The sequence below is a fragment of the Colossoma macropomum genome, unplaced genomic scaffold (genome assembly GCF_904425465.1).
Source record: "Colossoma macropomum unplaced genomic scaffold, Colossoma_macropomum, whole genome shotgun sequence".
NCBI lineage: Eukaryota > Metazoa > Chordata > Actinopteri > Characiformes > Serrasalmidae > Colossoma > Colossoma macropomum.
This window is the reverse complement of record NW_023494797.1, coordinates 7,876,520-7,895,270: the sequence shown is the minus strand read 5'-3', so window position 1 is coordinate 7,895,270 and position 18,751 is coordinate 7,876,520. Positions and strand designations below refer to the sequence as shown.

Genomic DNA, 18,751 nt, shown 5'->3' with positions numbered 1-18,751 from the left:
GTTACTGTTAAGCACTGGCTTCCCAGTACCTGGTGCGGATTTTCACTGTGCCCTTTTTTCACGTTCTGTAGTTAAATCCAAAGGTGGTGAAGGAAGCAGGCCTCAGTGTCTTTAGCGGAAACTATGTCAGAAGAGGTGTGCAGCCACGTGAAGGTGGTGGTCCGTGTCCGTCCATTAAATGCCAAAGAAACAGATGGAAACTACAAGAAGGTGGTCCATGTTGTGGATAATCACATGCTCATTTTTGACCCTAAAGAGGAGGAAGTGACATTTTTTCGTGGCCAGAGAGTTGGCAACAGGGACGTGAGGAAAAGAGCTAATAAGGACCTCAAGTTTGTCTTTGACAGTGTGTTTGGGGAGAACTCGTCTCAGGCAGACGTGTTTGAAAATACGACAAAAGGAGTGGTTGATGGAGTCCTAAATGGCTACAACTGCACAGGTAAGGATGCTTTGTCTGTGTCTTGATCAAGATTGACTAATGGTCTGAAAACATAGAGGTCTGCCTGGGTGCTGTGACAGCATTCATCTGCCTGCACGGATTAATTGAGGTCCCGACTTCCACTCCAAACCCACCATGTTTCAGACCTAGACATGTGCCAGTATTCAATAATAGATTATACCATGATATTCAACACCTTGAAATGCTGTCACTGCATTTTAGTCAAGCATGTTGCATTTTCTCAGAGGATGTTTAGATATTCTCAGCAGTTCTGGTTTCACAATGTGCCACTGTGCTGTCACATCATGATTCCTCGCTTTATTTGATGTTTGTACAGCTTTTCTAATCATTTATTGGTCTGAACACTTTCAAAGCTTATAGTAACTGTTGCAGTGCTGTTCTTTCATAGTAAGTCTGTTACCAAGGGTCTACCAAGGGTCTACCACCCAGCCTGAAGATAAAAATCTAGGGAGAACAGAACCACAATGCCTATTAAGACTGTCAAAATAATAGGGTTTTGGAAATTAGTGTACAAATTGTACCATTGTACAAAGAGCCATCAGGGGAGTGTACTTGTATTATATTTATATATAGTAGTGTTTGTTTTTCCTCATACTTAATACAATATTGTGATAGCATTGTAATCCATAATAAAAGGTTCGGTAATTTTCATGACATTTAAATTTTTATGTCAGCATGACTTAACTCAGACCACCCTAGCTCTGCTGTTTTTGTGTATTTATTTTGTTTATTTGATTTGATCACCTTTTCAGCTTTTTTGCATACAAGAGAAAACAATCTATATCATAACGATATTCACACAGTAGACAAACAATTCTGATATCAACCTTTCTAAACAATAATTCAAATAGTAGATCATTGCTTATATGCGCTTTATATGGAGAACTGTTTTGGATTCAGACCTTGTTTCATGGTGAACAGTCTGACTGCTGTTGTTTTTTTGTTTAGCCAGAATGACCAATTGTGAAATGGCCACCAGGGCCCGTATAGATAAAGCTTCTCAGAGTGCTGATTTAGGATCTGTTCATGTCCAGGGAAGTCATAAATAAGTGAAATCTGGTTCTAGATCAGCATGCCTGCTCTGAGAAGCCTTATGATTGGGCCCATGTCTTGTGTGCCTTTCAAATGATTGGTTTCTGTCAAGTGCTAAACTGTCCTGTGAGGGCCTTTTTAGCCTCTTTAGTCAATGGTGTTCGGAGAGATTCCTGTAGGACATCAGTGACATTTAGTAATTTCTCCATTTCTGAGGATTGTGCAATACTATTGGGCATGCAGTTTCGGGCTAGTTGAATGCTAGTCCCAATTGTTGGCTCGATGGATCTGTATTCATGCTGGAAGTAGATTGTTTACTCATTGATTCTCTCCTGCTTTCATGTACACATTATAGACAAGCATTAGGCCCAGATCAAGATCAACATTAGAACTGTGCGCTGTTATCCACCTGGATCAAAATTGTAGATTTATTATTAGTTAACTGGACATTCTTTTAGTAACATGTAGCACCTTGCCGATTATGCATGTGCAATTAGGAGTGAGCAAGATGGTAAGCTTTTAAAGCTGAGTATGTTTTATAGAAGAAAAATAATTAGTTTGTTATCCATGTCAGCTGATAATCAAGGTTTCAGTGTCGGTATTGGAAGAATAATAGTAGTATCAGGCAATCTATCATTTAGACTAATTATTTGTAGGTTGACTGCAAGCTGAAACTGGATGAATTTTACACAAACTGTCTTACTGCTGACTGGTTTATTCCATTTCATTTGCATGCTGGCTTAATTCTAGTTGTGATTTCATTCAGCTTTCACTTTTCTGTCTGAGCTCAGAATAGTTGAAAAATCCGTCAGTGTAAAGCTCTGAATATTAGAGTAATAATTTGGACTTTCTGTCTGATTTTGAATGAGGAATGAATTTTTCCAGCATCAGTTTGCGGTTATGGGCTGAAATGGTTTGGAAGCTCCTAATTTGATATGGTTTTAAAATGCAGAGCTTTGGAAGAGATGTGTGGGTGAGTGTGGGTTTGGATAGGAGTTCTGAATGCAGTCTAAAGCCTGAAATAGTTTGTGTCATATTTTACAGTGGAACCATGTTCAGTGCAGAATTTTAAACCTATTACAAACATAAGACATTTTACGATACACGCATCATAGTGTTTTTTTTTTCCTGATATTTAAGAAATTGGAACAGACAAAATATAATAAAGTACTTATAATCTATAAATAGGCTTAATTATGCTCACTTTGTTATGAAACATGCAGTTAGTCAGTGTTCAGAAAAGCATATTGTGACAATATTTATTTGTTTTCATGATAAATAGTTATTGCCCACCCTTACACTGAGTTCCAGCATAAATGTAAATGTCATAGCAGGACTGTCTCTAAATCATTTTGGAATGATTGCTGTGATGGTGATCCATGTTTTAAAAGGCTTGTATATGTGTGTTTGGGCAGTGTTTGCTTATGGAGCTACTGGCGCTGGGAAGACTCACACAATGTTGGGCAGCAGTGATAAACCAGGTGTTATGTACCTCACCATGAAGGAGCTCTTCAGCCGTATGGACCTGATTAAAGAGGAGAAAGTCTTTGACATGGCTTTCTCTTATCTAGAGGTAAGCAGCGGGTTCAAAAAGTTGCTCAGCCTTCTTTTTTGTTATGTTTTGTTATTACTAGTATGCTTACACTTAATTTTAATACCAAAAAATGAAACAGTCATGGGTTCCTAAGTGTCACAATCGCAGATTTATTTAGCTACCTAGCTAGCAGATGGAATTGGCAGTGATTTTAATGGCCCTGCACACTTGTTTTTTGAAATCTATGAACAATAAATATTTCAGCAAAGAATTTTATATATTTCAATTGCACACACACTTTTCTTCCCCCCCCTTCCCTTCAATTTTTACCCGGTTTTCTCCCCAATTTAGTGGTCGCCAATTCCACCCGCTAGTTAGGACTCCCCCAATCACATGGTACTATCAACGCTAGGAGGGTGAAGGCTAGGGGGTGCTGAAGCCTATCCCAGCACTCATTGGGTGGAAGGCAGGAAACACCCTGGACTGGTCGCCAGTCCATCACAGGGCAGGCACACAGACATGCACATTCATACTCACACCTACGGCCAATTTAGCATCTCCAATTCGCCTGACTGCATATCTTTTGACTATGAAAGGGAAACTGGAGCACTCGGAGGATGCTCTGCGTCTACCTCTTCGTCAAATGTAACCGCCAGGATGGGTGGGCACAGGCAGACTGAAACCGCTGCATCATTTAAGATGGAACGGGAAAATTTGAATAAGAAGCCGGCGAGTTAGAAGCTGACTTCATCTTCGTGTTAACATTATAGTTGAAATGCAAAACCTTTTGATTAGCTGGCTAACAAAAAATATCTGCCCGTAAACAGTACCACTGAGAAACTGCTACAAGGCTGTGATTTACAGGCTCAGGGCCAGGTTCTTGTTCAGAATCTCCCTTTTCAGGTTCATACCAATAACGTCATGTTGGTGTGATCAGATTTCCAGCCTGTGCTGTACTGAGGTGCCTACACCTTAGATTTCTGTTTGTTATCAATGTTATTCGTAAGACATCTCATCATCCACATCGCCTCCAGTAAGTCTCGGGAAATCTGTTCCTTTCAGCTTGATTTGGCTGGCAAATCCAGAGCTGCGTTGAGCACAATTTTCAGATGAGTCTCCAATAAAATGCTGGCTACAAACTCTGCTACTGGGTGTCATTTCAAATTCAAATCGGATCTTAAGAAATTTGACCCGTTTTGATTTGGTCTCATTATTTGGACTAGCTTGTAGAGAGTGACCATTCTCCTTCTTGCATAAAAACTGAGCACTTATAAATGAGTGCCTTCTCCTAATAGCTTCAGCGTTAATCAAGTAGAGCAATGCGCAGCGTGTGGAGTGTGGGAGGGTCAGTTGATTTCACAGTTCATGAATATGCAAGATAAGGTAGTTTGATTCACCATAGTTAATTAGTGTGTTAATCTGTGATGCCTAAGATTATGCCAAATAAAGTCTAATTCCTGATTGGTAGGTAAGGGGCAGTATACAATAAAATAAAAATGTAGAGGTCATTTTATGCACTCTGCAGTGCCAAATAAATGTTTGAAAAATACTGTGCTGAGCCTTTTAAAATTGGGGGTTTAAAAAAAAAAAAAGAAAAACGCTGTATGATCAAATATGTAAATATAATTTATTGACCGCAGCCTTATTTTTTTGTTTATTTATTTATTTACTTATTGTTTGTGAATTGGTATGCTTCAGGAATTCAAGATAAGTCCTTTAATTGACATTTTGGTAAATAATTAAGGTCACAATGTAAAAACATTGTGAATTGTAAACAAATCCCTCCTCTGCAGGGCGTCTCTGAAGTGCCTGTTTTCTTCATTTCTGGCTGTGTGCCTTGCACAAAGGAGCTTTCTGTAGACACAGGTCCTTAAGGGAGTATCCCATGTTCTCTGTGACATTGTTTCTTTGCCTGTTTTTACCGAACAGGTTTATAATGAGCAGATTCGGGACCTCTTGGCCAACTCAGGTCCACTGGCAGTGCGAGAAGACGGTGCGAAAGGAGTGGTGGTCCAAGGCCTTACTCTTCACCAGGTGTGTGAGAGAGAAATAACCAATTCACCTTCACACTTTCTTGTAACTCACTGTTCATTGAATAAAACAAATCAAGTGTACTCAGAAAATTAATTCAATGTCCAATTACAAATTTGAGGACCACATTTTCTGCGCAAACCTAAATATACAGATGCAGAAATTTTGTTTATCATTTCAATATGGAACTTTACTTAACTTAACAACAGAATTTGAAACAAATATATATGAAGGTTTTGGCATGTATTTGTGGAAACTAAGTGACTATTATTAAAAAAAAATAAATAAATAAAAATGCTATCAAAAAGATGTGTACAGTGATCTGTATTCAGTAGTTCACATGATGTGCTGCACTGAATCTGATTAGACAGGGCTCATTATATTCTCTCTGTATAGAAGCATGCAGTCAGTGTTCTTTAAGTGCTGATGATATCCACAATATTTTTGTGCAAAAATTTAGCATAGTCATCAATATCGCCCACTCATACAAACCCTATTCCAAAAAGTTTGGTACAGAATTTAAAATGTCTTTTAACTTATGAACTTTGATCATTGTTTTTTGTTAGAAAAAAAAATACTAATTTTAAATTTGATGCCTGCAACAAGTTCCAAAAAAGTTGTGTCAGGAGCATGTTTACCGCTGTGTAGTCATCTTGCCTTTTAACAACACTTAATAATCAGTTGGGGACTGAAGACGCAAGCTGATCCAGTTTTGACAGCAAGATATTTTGCTGTTCTTCTGTTATACAAGTCAGCTGATCAACCTTAGAGCCTTGGTCTTATTTTGAGCTTAATAATTGGAAGACAGTTTTGGAATTGGCTTGGTGTTGTCATGGCGAGTTAAGCCTGGACATCCTAGAAAAAGGTGGTATCTAAAAGGCAGCATGTGTTGCCCCAATATGTGTTCATCATTAATGGCACCTTTGTACATGTGCAAGTTACCCACTAATACCCCCATGCCATCACAGATGTTGGCTTTTGAACTTTATGCTGGTGACAGTCTGGATAGTCCTCTTCTTCTTTGGCCTGGAGAACCCTGTGTCCATTATTTCAATAAAAAAAAATCTGAAGTGTCAGCTGGTCAGACCAACTACTTTCCCAACTTGGGAACTGGGTTTTTAAGAATCCATGTAGAAACCTTGTGCAGACATGAAAACCTGCAACTAAAGCTGCAGTGTTGCTGCTTGCATCAAATCAGCATAACTTGCATGTGACAGCAGAAATGTGACGTGTGCTGGTCTGTCAGCCTTGCTTGGGACTTAATTTAGTAGAAAACGCTCATTTTTCAGTTTTCAGTCTCACAAGTACGAAACAATGGATACAAGATGTGGAAAAAGTGACTGGGTTCTCTATGACTTTATACTCTTTGGCACATATGGTATCTGCCTGTTTTACATGTTTATAGGTTTGGTGGATTTATGTTTGTTGGTTTGCTTTCGCGTTTGTCTTCCTGTACATTGCTGAAGTGTTTGGATTGTCTAGTGCGTGTGCGCTTGTGTGCATTCTCAGTCTCTGATTGACTTAACCACAGACCACCCTGGACTGTCATTGATGAGGTGTGTGTGTGTGTGTGTGTGTGTGTGTGGGACCGATCTCTGTGCTTTATAGCCCAAATCCGCTGAGCACATCCTTGAAGCTCTGGATTATGGCAACAGAAATAGAACGCAGCACCCCACTGACGTGAACGCCTCGTCCTCCCGCTCCCATGCCGTATTCCAGGTAAACATCCGTCTAGACCAAGTGCCAGTCGGAACACCTCCGCCTCTTCAAAACATGCTCTCTCATTGTTTTGATGCAGAAGTATGTCGTTTATGGCTGTAGCATGGCAATAGGTTCATATATGTGTGTGTGTGTGTGTGTGTGTGTGTGTGTGTGTGTGTATGTAAATATGAATATTCAGTAAAGTTTACACTGTTTTTTCACCAAAATAAGATTATTAGGCTATTTTTAAATGTACTAATCATTTATTTGTTTTTAATGTCTTACATAAACTACTGTGTTAGTAGTTCGTTCTGTGACATTGTGTTTTCAATTTCAATCTTAAATTTAGTCCCTATGTGTATTGTTTCTTATTTTGAGATGGTTGTAAGAACATTATAAAATTATTCAAGCTTTTCTACATGTGATTTCTTGTTTTAAGTAAGTTTATCTGGAGAAATTGTCTTATTCTGTGAGCAATTTGTTTTTCAAGACATAACAAACCAAATTATTAGCCAATAGAATAAGAAGTTGTTTCACTAAGTAATATTCAGTAGCTTGAATCAAAAAGTGAAAAAGGTCAGAAATAAGTTAAATATTATATTCTTACAACATACTCATAATAAAAAATATTAGATATATTGACTAGGTTTAAGATTTTCGTTTGCCGAGAAATCGCTTCTGCAGTGTATCAAGCGAATCAAATAGAACCAAATTGTAAAATTTGATGATCCATTGAAATATTTCCTAAAAAAATATATATCGGGTGAATTGTTGTAAGGAAAGATTTATGTTTATATTCTCTTGTTGTGGTACTGAGTAAAATGGATGATATTTCAGCATGATATATTTGATTTAGATATTTCTTCCACCTCCCTTTTCCCATACACACATTAATCCTAGTCATGAGTAAAACCTTTTATTGCTTAAAACAAGAACCCTGCATGTTATCTCATTGTTTGTTTTTTGCCTCCTGCTGCTTTTTCTTTTCTTTTGCTTTCTATCTGTTGTCCTGTGCAGATCTACCTGAGGCAGCAAGATAAGACTGCAAGCCTAAACCCTAATGTGCGGGTGGCTAAGATGAGTCTGATTGACCTGGCTGGTTCCGAGAGGGCCAGCGCCACCAATGCCAAGGGGGCCCGTCTCAGAGAAGGGGCCAACATCAACCGCTCTCTCCTCGCACTGGGCAATGTCATCAATGCCCTCGCTGATCCTAAGGTAGATCTTTAGTTGACACATAGAGATACATGATTGCCCCAAATCGTAACATCAGCGGTTGTTTTTATCTTCTAATCCATTTGGACCAGGTCTGCTGAAGGTATCATTAGTTAATTGTTCTTGCAGTGCTGATATTGTAAAAGGCTGAATTGTTTAAATAAGCCCTCTAACAAATTATGATTATTTATTTATTTATTTTTAAGTAATTGTGTCTGTGAGCATCACAGACATTCCACATGGATGTTTCTGTGACTGTTTCGATGAATCAAGGCATTAAATGTGAACAGTTTTTGTTCAAAGTAATGCATGGCAATCTTTAATCATGCCAGGGGTTCGCCTTGTGTTTTTAATAGACTGCAGTATGTGGCAGTATGATTTGGACATTTGTTTCTCATTACAACAAATTGCCACTTATTGTAGTGTGTGTTTATATCTGTGAAATTGCAATTAAGGGCAGTTACTTAAGTGAGATTGATGAGGTTTTTTCCATACTGGTATGTTAGACTGAATGATTCACACCACATACACACATACTCAAACCCATGCACGCCCGTACACAACTACAGCTTCAGTTGTTGTGCACAAGCTGTGCTGTGACTTAGACCTGATACTCATATATGACTGCTCTGAACTCCTGCCCAACACAAAACAACCGACACTGCACTCAGAATATTCTCATGGTCTGGAACCATCAAAATAAACTTTTAAACTTTAGATAATGATCATGATAAAGAAGCATAATAACAGTACTAACAACAAGTGTTTCAAAAGCAATCCTTTAAAGGGAATTTTTCAAAGTTTCTGAATAATTCGATCCTTAAGATGTAAACAAAGAATGGTTTAGTGTGCAGTAGGTTTGTAGAGAAATTTACCAGCTTAGGTTTCTTGATGGCGATAGGAACCTGGTGTTGCAATGTCTACATTGCAAATATAGCCATTTTTTTGTCCTATCCAAAACAGCCAGAGAACGTACGTGTTTTTATACAGTCAGGTCCATAAGTATTTTCACAGTGACACAGTGACAGTTTTGTAACTTGTAAAATATGACTAATTCCTACACAGTTAATGCAGTATTTTTGTTGAACCCGTTAAATGAAAACTAAAAGTCTACACTTTAATCACACCTTGACTGCTTTGTTCCAAGTCAATTGTGGTGTTGTACAGAGATAAAATTGTCACAAAAAATAAATAAAAAATAAACAATTTATAATAATAATAATAATAATTATAATTATTATTATTATTATTATTATTCAGGACTATTTTGTCTTATATTTTCACTTTTCATGTACCTCTTCACCATGATTGAATTTTTTAAAATGTGTGTTGGGGTTAAACCTTCTCAAAACCTCTCAGAATCAAGTACTTTTTTTAATGATTTCATATAGTAACTTTCTGTGAGGTAGCTTTTAAAGGCATTAAACCCTTCAGTTGTTTGATTTCTATCACCACCCCTGTGAACAGTTACAGTTGTAGTAAACACAGACCCCAATTGCGTCTGAGACATGAGAAACTAGCCTCCGCATCTTTTCAAACTGTTGCCTACTGTTGCGCTAAGTGATGGGGAGATGGAGAGTCCATCCCACCTATCAAGGTGGGGTGAGGTCAGTTATGCTCTCTTGGTCTCCTGACCATGGATGGCTGTGGCATCACTAGGTATCAAGCTCGTAATCTCCGCTCTGGCTGAAGGTTAACCTTTTATGTGCAAGCCACTTAAAATTGGTAAAACATGAGATGGAGAATTATCACAGTAATAAGTTATGGGATACATTTTAAGGCCATCCTGGTAGTAAACCCATTTCTGCATTTTTCATTCTCCTGTCTGTCAATCTGATGTCCTCTGGCACACAGCCAGGCATGATCAGCTGGGTTTGTATCCCACCGTCACACGTTCTCCCTGGCAACCTCTCCCAGGGTATCAACCCCCCCCACTTTTCTGTTGGGCCAAACCCAGCGACTCCTCTGGCTCCATGACTGAGGGCCTGATCCTATCTGTACTAGGATGGCTACACCTCTCTCAGCCGGGCTCTATTGTGTACACTAATCCTTGTCCTCAGGGGCCTCTGTTTGTGTGTCTGTGTCTGCGTGTGGGATGGCTGCCTATGCGCTGCATTCAGCTCCGGCACGCCGCCACCACAGACTCTGTGTGGAATTGTATCCAGATTTCCACCCCCCTGCTCCGAGAGGGATGGAGAATAATTTATACCCAATCCCATTAGCGCGTGACTGCTATAGATTGTAGTCTCACAAAATGCTGTTAAATCTGCCTCTGAGTGTTTGTTTCGTGCCATGAACTGTGATAAACTGCGTTTGTATTTGTTTTCAAGGATTTTGAACGCTGTGTCTCAGCTAGTGCGCAGATTGTTTTTTCTTTTGTCCTCTTCTAAACAGCATTATATGGGAAAATCTTTCATTCATGTTCCATGACAATCATTTTTGCCATGTTTGCGTTCACAGCAGGGATGCACCAAAATTACATAACAGTCTAAATGACTTGTTCCAATCTTAATAATTTCAACCGCAAATACAGATGTCACTATGATTGCCATTCATAAAAAATATATATGCATAGCCATTATCCTGTCTGCTGGAAGCATCAGCTAGTGAAATTAGTATAGTGTAACTACAAGTTAGTTGAATTTTAACTTTAACCTATTTTGTTGATGTTCTCAGTGAAAATATGTCATTTAAAGTGGTGTATTTAAACTTTTGCATCCGACTGTATGTTGCATTGGCCCTAATTTTTTTTTTTTTCTTTTACCTTTTGCGGTACTTTTTCTTTGTGTCCAAGTTCACACATTACCATCTCTGACAAAGTCCTTGTCTCCTTTTTGTACTGAAGCTTCTGAGCACTGGAAAAATGTCCAAGATGAGTCTATGCAATTCAGATGTCTATTAATTTTCAATAGGTAGTGTATAGAGTTTCACCAAATAGTAGATATCACATGATTAGTTATTCCAACCTTTAGCCATTGGGGCAGATGATAATTAAAAACAGTCTAGGTTTATTTATTTATTTATTTTTCCATGGTTCTATTGCTCTTTTCACTTTGTCTTTAACGGGATTGGAATGAGTGTATTAAGGGCTGTAGGCGTGTGGAGCAGGTGATGCTGACCATTATAGAGTGATAATTAGAACCACACTTTAGCCTGAGCCGCTCTGACGGGTCTAATTTATACCGTTAAGTAGTTGAGGTGCAACTTCAGATTGGGTGGAGTAACTGTTTTAACAGCGGCTAAACTCATCTAGAGGTTAGTGTGCTAGTCTGAGGAAAGCTATTTTCCTTGCACTAAGTATACTTAAAGCACGGGACTGAAAGACTTTTGAAAGTTTTAAGAGTTTGTTTTCTCTAGCAGACGTCCAAGTAATTTTCTCTTGTTTGTTTTGTTTGTTTATTTGTCTGAACCGCACAGAGAGCCTTTTAAGGATGCTGTATATTCTTAGCTGCTCTGTTTTCTGCATCCACTGTGTTTGTTTTTGTTCAGTACTGCGGTAGGTTTATGAAAAGGCTTTTTCCCAAGCCTATTTGTGTTGGGGTTGCCGTGAAAGTTAGTATAAGTGAAAGTCTTTACAGTAAGTATAAATCATAAACAAGCTTAAGACACTACAGCTTTAATGATTTACATGGACCCTTGCTTTTAGGCTGTGTTCACACTTGATGTGTTTGCTTTGCAGGTTCGCAACATCACAACGAATGGGTGACAACACACCAAATCGGTTCTCTGCCAATAAACGCAAAGAAAATATTGTAACACTAGCATACTCACAATTTGTAACACAAACACACCTAACAGTTGTTGTAATACGCTAGTTATGTGTTTATCTAGCAGGCCTGTTATGACAATAAAATTTTAGCTGGCAATTATTTGCGAAACAAATAATTGAGTAGCAATTTGGGTTTTTGTTTTTTTGTTTGTTGGGTTTTTTTTTTTTAAGAAGAGAAAAATTGTATTAAAGCCAAATTAACCGATAACTCCTACCTCCGAGCTGTTGCTACTGCCTAGCTTTCAGCTGACGACAGCCTGAGTTCACATAAACAAACATTACGCACCGAGGCCCTCTTAAGGTGTTATAGCACCAGACGTTATATTTTATTGTTTTCGTAAGACTCATGATGAGTCTCAATAAATGTTTGTTTTCTTTTATTTATATGAATTTGCTTCAGCCCTGCGAATGCCCTCCATTTACATTGTTTGTTGCGACACAAAGCTAACAGCTGTGGAAAATAATTGCAGTCAGCTCAAAAAAATCTTGAGTAGACGATTATGTAATAATTGTAAAAGGGCTGCCCCAAACAGCATTTTACAAGCTTCAGGTAATCATTGGTGTTTTCAAACAAGTACTTAAATAATCGTTCTCAATGCTACCCTTAAAAATATTTACATTGATTTTATAATTAACCATGAGTAGTTAATGAACCCGTAGTATGTTTTAGATATTTTAATCCAAATATTCCAGTTTTCAGTTTGTAACAAAGAATTCCATACATTTATATGTCACTTTGTACCATGGATGTCCCAAAGACGGTACAAGACCGATGTGCTGTAATGCTATGTTCAATAAGAAGACGGATAAGTCTAACTGGTTTTCTGCTTACCTAAATAGCAATGATACAGAAGTTGTACATGTAAATATTTTCAAATGTTCTTTAGCGATGTGTTCTCAAAGACAAGATCACTGATTTACTGAATGGATAGCCAAGCTCACTGCTAACTTGGTGGTCCAAATTCAGTTCCATCGCAAGTGAAATATCTTCAACAGGCAAACATAAATTGTGTTGAAGGTTGATGGCTTGGTGAGTTATTCTGACATTTGCATGGACAAAGCAGGCCTTTGTAGAGAACATCTTTGCATCTTTGTCGAGTTTATAGAGATTTTAGTCTTTGGTCATTGGTCTCCACATCATTCAACTTTTGTATACTGTGGTGACTAAAACTGTGTGCAGGGTGTGTGTTTTGAAGAAGAGGCGGTAAGGTGAGCGGGTTTGTCCCTGTCTGTGGGCCTCACTGCAGCGTGAGTGTGTGGGTATTGTTTTCATGCCATCTGCATACATTAACCAGTCACACAGACGTCTCACCTTACCCACGGCTGAACCACTCCACAATGAGGAGCATTCCTGCTCCCTCTGAACTACAACTCAACTATTAATCATATTTATATCGAAAGTGCAATTTGAAAGAGTGCAATTTTCAGATTGCAAGAGGTGCAATTTTAATAGTATTCTGTAATTCAATGTTGTATTAAGATTTAACTGGGGAAATTAAACTGGAAAAAAGGCCTTGAACTTCACTTAGACAGTAATTTAAACTCCAGTCGCAATATTGATCAGAAGAATCACAATTGATATTTTCTTCCAATTATATAGCCTTGCTCTGGATATTTACCCAAAATTTTATTTAAATGCATCAGTAGTCTGGTGTGAGAAGTCAGCAGAAACAAGGGCATCATTATTTATAAGCATATATCGTACCTCTTAGAAAAAAAAAAAAATCTTACTTAAAGTCCTTAATGTAAACATCGCATTAAGGCACTGTAGCAAACTGTGTTACCTTAGCTCCGCACAACTGTTTTTGTGGACCGACGAGGTTTGTTTCATGGCTTAATTTAAATTACCTATTTTAGAGTTGAAAAAACTCTGTGTTGGTGTAAATCTTACTTTGTTTACTGCTTTTTGTTTTCCTCTCTGCGGTAATTTCTACCAATGAAAATGAAATGGACTGTAAAGTGGGACAAGGTCTATGTTTCAACGCTTTGCAAAATGGAAGCTCCCTATGGGCCACCACTTGCTTTGCAACTATAATGAAAACATTCTCTCACATGCTTGCTCTCTCTCTCGCTCACGCTCTCTCTCTCTCCCCCTCCCTCCATTTACCTCCCAGACGCCCACCTCAGGCCACACACACTCATTCACTCTCAATCACTCATTCTATCACTCCCCAAACATCAAACGCACAGACAAGCATGCGCTCCAGATGTTGTGTTTAACAGTAAGACAACAGAACAACACAAGATTACAGCAGTGTGAACTGGACCCACCCTATTCTTCCACCTGGGGCTGCTGCCATGTGTGTTTTGCCTCTACAGCCCTCTTAACACACCCAGCTGAGCAGTAATTTGGTCATCAAACTTCACGCTTGTTGAGTTTTTAACCGAGTGGTGGAATTACACTTGGAGTTTTAGATGCTGAGGTTGCCTGGGGTCAGTTATTGATTCTGTGGACTGTCACTCTGAAATGTGGCTCAGTTCTGATCTGATTCAAATTGATTACTTGATAAATTTATCTTTCTGATGAAATGATAATTCCACAATTTCCAAATTTCAGTACAAACCTGGCCAAAAACTGAAATAATTATTCTTTAAAATTGTTTTTATTTATGCTTTTAAATAAACATACTGAACATAAATAGAGAAAATATGCTTTGATTTTTAACTAATTCTGCCTTCAATAAGACAATATGACAAAACTAAGCTGACATTTAAAACAGTTAATATGAAATAAACATACTAAAATAATTACCTTACATACACTGTACATCCAATATCCTCAACAACAGACAATGGTTGTTAATTTGTTTTTCATCTTTTAAATAGCTATTTGCACTTTAGGGCTTTAAAAGAGAGAGGACTTTTTTCTGCTTCTGTTTTGCTGTATTCTGCTTATTGAGTGAGATGTCATGTTTTCATACCCTTCCTTGATACTCTATAGGAACAGAGATAATGAATCACTTGTTTGTCTCTCATAGAAATCACAAAATAGTTCTACACAGCTGTTTTCCCCCCCACTGTTGATCTGCTGCTGCTCAAAGTGTTTGAGCATGTCTGTGCTAGCTGGCGTAGAAGAGGGAAGTAGCAAACAGTGTTTTAATACTGTTTCTCATTTGCTTTATAATTTGAATCATATCTAAAGTGTTATTATTAGTTTGACACTGATTTGGCCTATTTAATCTGTGAGGGGTTTTAACCCCCCCCCTCCCCTCAGCCAACATTTTCAGCTTTTTCCCCCTCTTTCGGCAAAAATCAAAAGTTCCACTGCACGTGAGTGCTTTGTAACTGGCTGAGTCACTTTTTGTCCTCGTGGGAAATTGAGGTTTCAGCCTGCCTCAGTGAAGTGCAGATTCCAAGTGCTACATTCCCACCACTCTAATTATGTCTTTCTGTTGCTGCAAGCAAGTAATGTAATTTGATCTGTTCTGTCATTTCAGCCCCTAATTATGTGTTTATTACGGAAACTGTGTGTACTGCAAAGATGATAAAAATGAATGATTTGAGTCTAGTCTTCCTAGTTTATCCTTACACAGTAAAGTACTGATGAAGTACATTTTCAAAGGCTGTGAATGGTCTATTATCATAGGTTTGTCATTCCATTTGTATTGTTTAGCCTTTCTTTAAAACTAGATTACTTGATTGATCATCACAATAATTACTTGATTTAATATGTAACAGCTTTATGATGCAATCAGACTTGGCAGGTTTGGGTCAGTTAAAACGAACCTTGGTGCGATTGCTTTATTTGTGCAGTTCATTACAGCAGATGAGAGTGCTGCCGTCTAAGCGCCAAATAAGCGACAGATAAGACCGATAAAATAAGACATAAACAAAACCAGCAAGCCCAGATAGAAAACAGAACAGTGTGATTCAGAAAGATAGGTGGACATTATCACAGTTCTTGTATGTCACTAAAAACTGCCCAGAGTTTTTACCCATATTTTACTCGTATGACTTTTGTTTACATCTTTTGGTTTGATGTTAATTATGTCATTGTGAACACTAAGTGAACCAGAACTAAAAGGTAGCAATAGATCACTTTCTACTTTGGTCTGGACCAAGTGAACCAAAGTACAAGTATAAAAACACTCTTAGTCTGCTATCTCCAACTGCTTCATTGGTCAATTGGTTGAATGTTTTTTATTGTTTGTTCTTTGTTCTTTGTTTAGAGTAAGAAGACGCACATTCCTTACAGAGACAGCAAGCTGACGCGGCTGCTGAAAGACTCTCTGGGTGGGAACTGCAGGACAGTGATGATCGCTAATGTTAGCCCATCCTCCCTCTCCTACGAGGACACACACAATACACTTAAGTATGCCAACCGGGCCAAGGAGATCAAGTCCACGGTAAGGTCTCACACACGCGAACGCACTCAAACAACTAAACCACTGCCCCAGTTGATATGCTATTAACCTAGAAGTTAGATACTAGAAGCTCATTACTACTCTTAGCTACTATGAAACTATGTTCTGTAGTAATAAGAGTAAGAAATAGATGTGTGGGCACATACATGGAAAATTTAGTTAAACATGCCATTGTGTTTATTACATATAACGTATAATATCCTCCATATCACTACATAAAAGGTTTACTTTTTTCCTTTCATGTTCTTTGTCATATTAAGCACAATTCATCATATCATACCATTTTGAAGACAGATTCTTGTTTCTTTATAATTGCAGTGTAGTGGCGTGCCCACCTCCAAACACCTTCTGACATTCATGTTCATGTGCACCATGTGCAAGGAAAATTAGATATCCAATTAGATACCAGGATTTATTCTCCCTCATCCAATGCAGGTGCCAGAGGTGGTGTTATTTCCTGCCTCAATGTCCTGTATCACCTGGAAATATATCACATTTACTTTGGCAAAAAATATAATTTCTGTAGTTTTCCACTTAGATGCCATAGATGTTTGGAGTCCAAATTTTGCTTCTTTAGTTAATGTTGCTAACAAACACTAGAAGTCAGTAGTCACCCAAATAGCCCAAATTATGTATGTAAATATACATTACCAAAACTTCTTAATTTCAGTGTTCTGCATGACCTTAAGACCTGAATGTGATTAAGCGGGTTGAAAGAAGCTTGATGTGTGATGTTGTTGGTTTTTTTTTGTTTTTTTTTTGGGGGGGGGGAAACGATTTTAACTATTTGGGTGACTGTTGAGTTTTAGTGTTTGTTAGCGACATTAGCCTCACCATTCCAGTTTTAAACCAAGGAAGCAAAATTTGTACTCAAGATATGCCTTGGCTGATTGACTACGTCTGGGGTAAGTGGAAAGGTACCTTCAGCAAAAGGGAGGAGAATATACTCTGATTTGTGATTCACGTTGACCTTAATCAGAAAATAAGTTGCAGAAATATCACTTTATGTAAGAGGGATACTGTAATATTCTGTAATATTTAGACCAATAATGTAAAAAAAAAAGTTCACATGCAACCCTAAATGTATACCTTTTATTTATTTATTTATTTTTTTTATTTTTTTTTGTATGTAGCCTAATTTCTCTCTTTATCTTTCACCCAGCTGAAGAGTAACGTGGTTAGTCTGGACAGTCATATTGGCCAGTATGTGGTTGTATGTGAGAAACAGAAGGCTGAGGTAAGGATTTATGTGCTGCTTTTGTCTTCTACCCTTTATTATTGCATACTATTATATGTCCTGTGACATCAGCCTTGAACACAAACACAGACTCATTGTAGCTCTCATTACCTATGCTGTGTATCTGTGTAAATCTGGTCTGTTTCCCCTGACAGGTGAGATGGTCTAATTACAATGAGGCAGGTGTGTGTTAGCTGAGACTAGACTAAGAGTATGTGTGTGTGTTTGCAGATTATCCTGCTGAAACAGAAACTGAAAGAGTACGAGGAGCGGAAGGTGGAGCCTTCTACCCTTAATCCAATCTCCAGCCAACGGAGAGCTGAATTTGAGAAGTAAGCTGCATGCATGTGCATATGTGTGTGTGGGCGCTCGTGTACTTGCATTTAGCACGTACAGCTGTGTAGTCATGCACGGAAAAGCAAACACTATTTGCAGGCAGCAGCTTGTGGCTTGAGACCAGTGTTTTTGTTTGTTTAGTCGTTGTTTATTTTATGCCATGTGTAATGTGTAACTGCTCTTTAACTCTGCCTTTTAAAACTTTTAATACCCATCAATAATTGATGAGTAAGAGTACACAGAACAATGCCCAGGACCCGTCGCAGGTGGAGGTCTCCATTCCTCTGCATTTTTCATCAGACACACTGAGACTGGAGGATGGCACTCTGTCTTTTCCTCTATGTTTCTTTAATTATTTTCCTCCCCTTTTTTATTCATTTATTTATTTTCCTTATCCCCACTCTTCCGTAAAGGAAATGTAGCATAACACTGAGACACGTCCTGCTCGCCCCACCCCGGTTCCATCTCCCTATCCGGCTTCGTCATGTGCCGGTGCTCGTCAGCAAGTGCTGCAGCAGCATCACTGAGAGAGAAATAGAAAAAGAGGAGGGAAAAAGCGAGCGGACGAGGGAGGGAGAGCGAGTAGGAGGCAAGGGAGGAATGAATGAGTCTTACTCCTACGCGTTTTCATTCACCGGCATCAGAATTCACAACTGGGAGGGAGGGGTTGAGCAGGGAGGAATGGCGGCACACTCCCAGCCACATGAAAAATGTTCCAAATGCAAGAGGCTGGCAGCGGCACCACTGCAGCCACGTCACACTGCTGATGGCCAATGTCTTGCGCTCTCTCTCTGTTTTCCCATGTAAAGGTTATTTATTTTATTTTTTTTATTTATAAATATGCACTAAACTCCCACCTACGATACCTGCCTTGATTGGCTAATTGTTTTTGGGAATTGGAGAGAAACATCTAAATAACTTGAAGTTGAAATTTGCAAATAAATTTTAAATAATAAAATAAATGGATGAATTGAAGATTAACAGATATGGTTTAAAATTTGTTGTTTGACTATGCAGCTGTAGTTCAATGTTGATTATTAAAAAATCTGATTCATTGTTTCTGTCTATAGTTATT

The 18,751-nt window shown here is 38.4% G+C and overlaps 1 protein-coding gene across 1 annotated transcript in view; it reads left to right on the top strand.

Moving 5' to 3' along the window:
* kif18a (kinesin family member 18A) overlaps positions 1 to 18,751 on the top strand; it is a 38,302-nt gene that overhangs the window by 1,165 nt on the left and 18,386 nt on the right. Inside the window, 8 exon segments of the mRNA XM_036583921.1 lie at positions 72 to 439; positions 2,908 to 3,065; positions 4,956 to 5,060; positions 6,666 to 6,776; positions 7,776 to 7,973; positions 15,909 to 16,085; positions 17,266 to 17,340; positions 17,572 to 17,672. Coding sequence (XP_036439814.1) covers positions 124 to 439; positions 2,908 to 3,065; positions 4,956 to 5,060; positions 6,666 to 6,776; positions 7,776 to 7,973; positions 15,909 to 16,085; positions 17,266 to 17,340; positions 17,572 to 17,672 — 1,241 coding nt within the window. The 5' untranslated portion in view covers positions 72 to 123.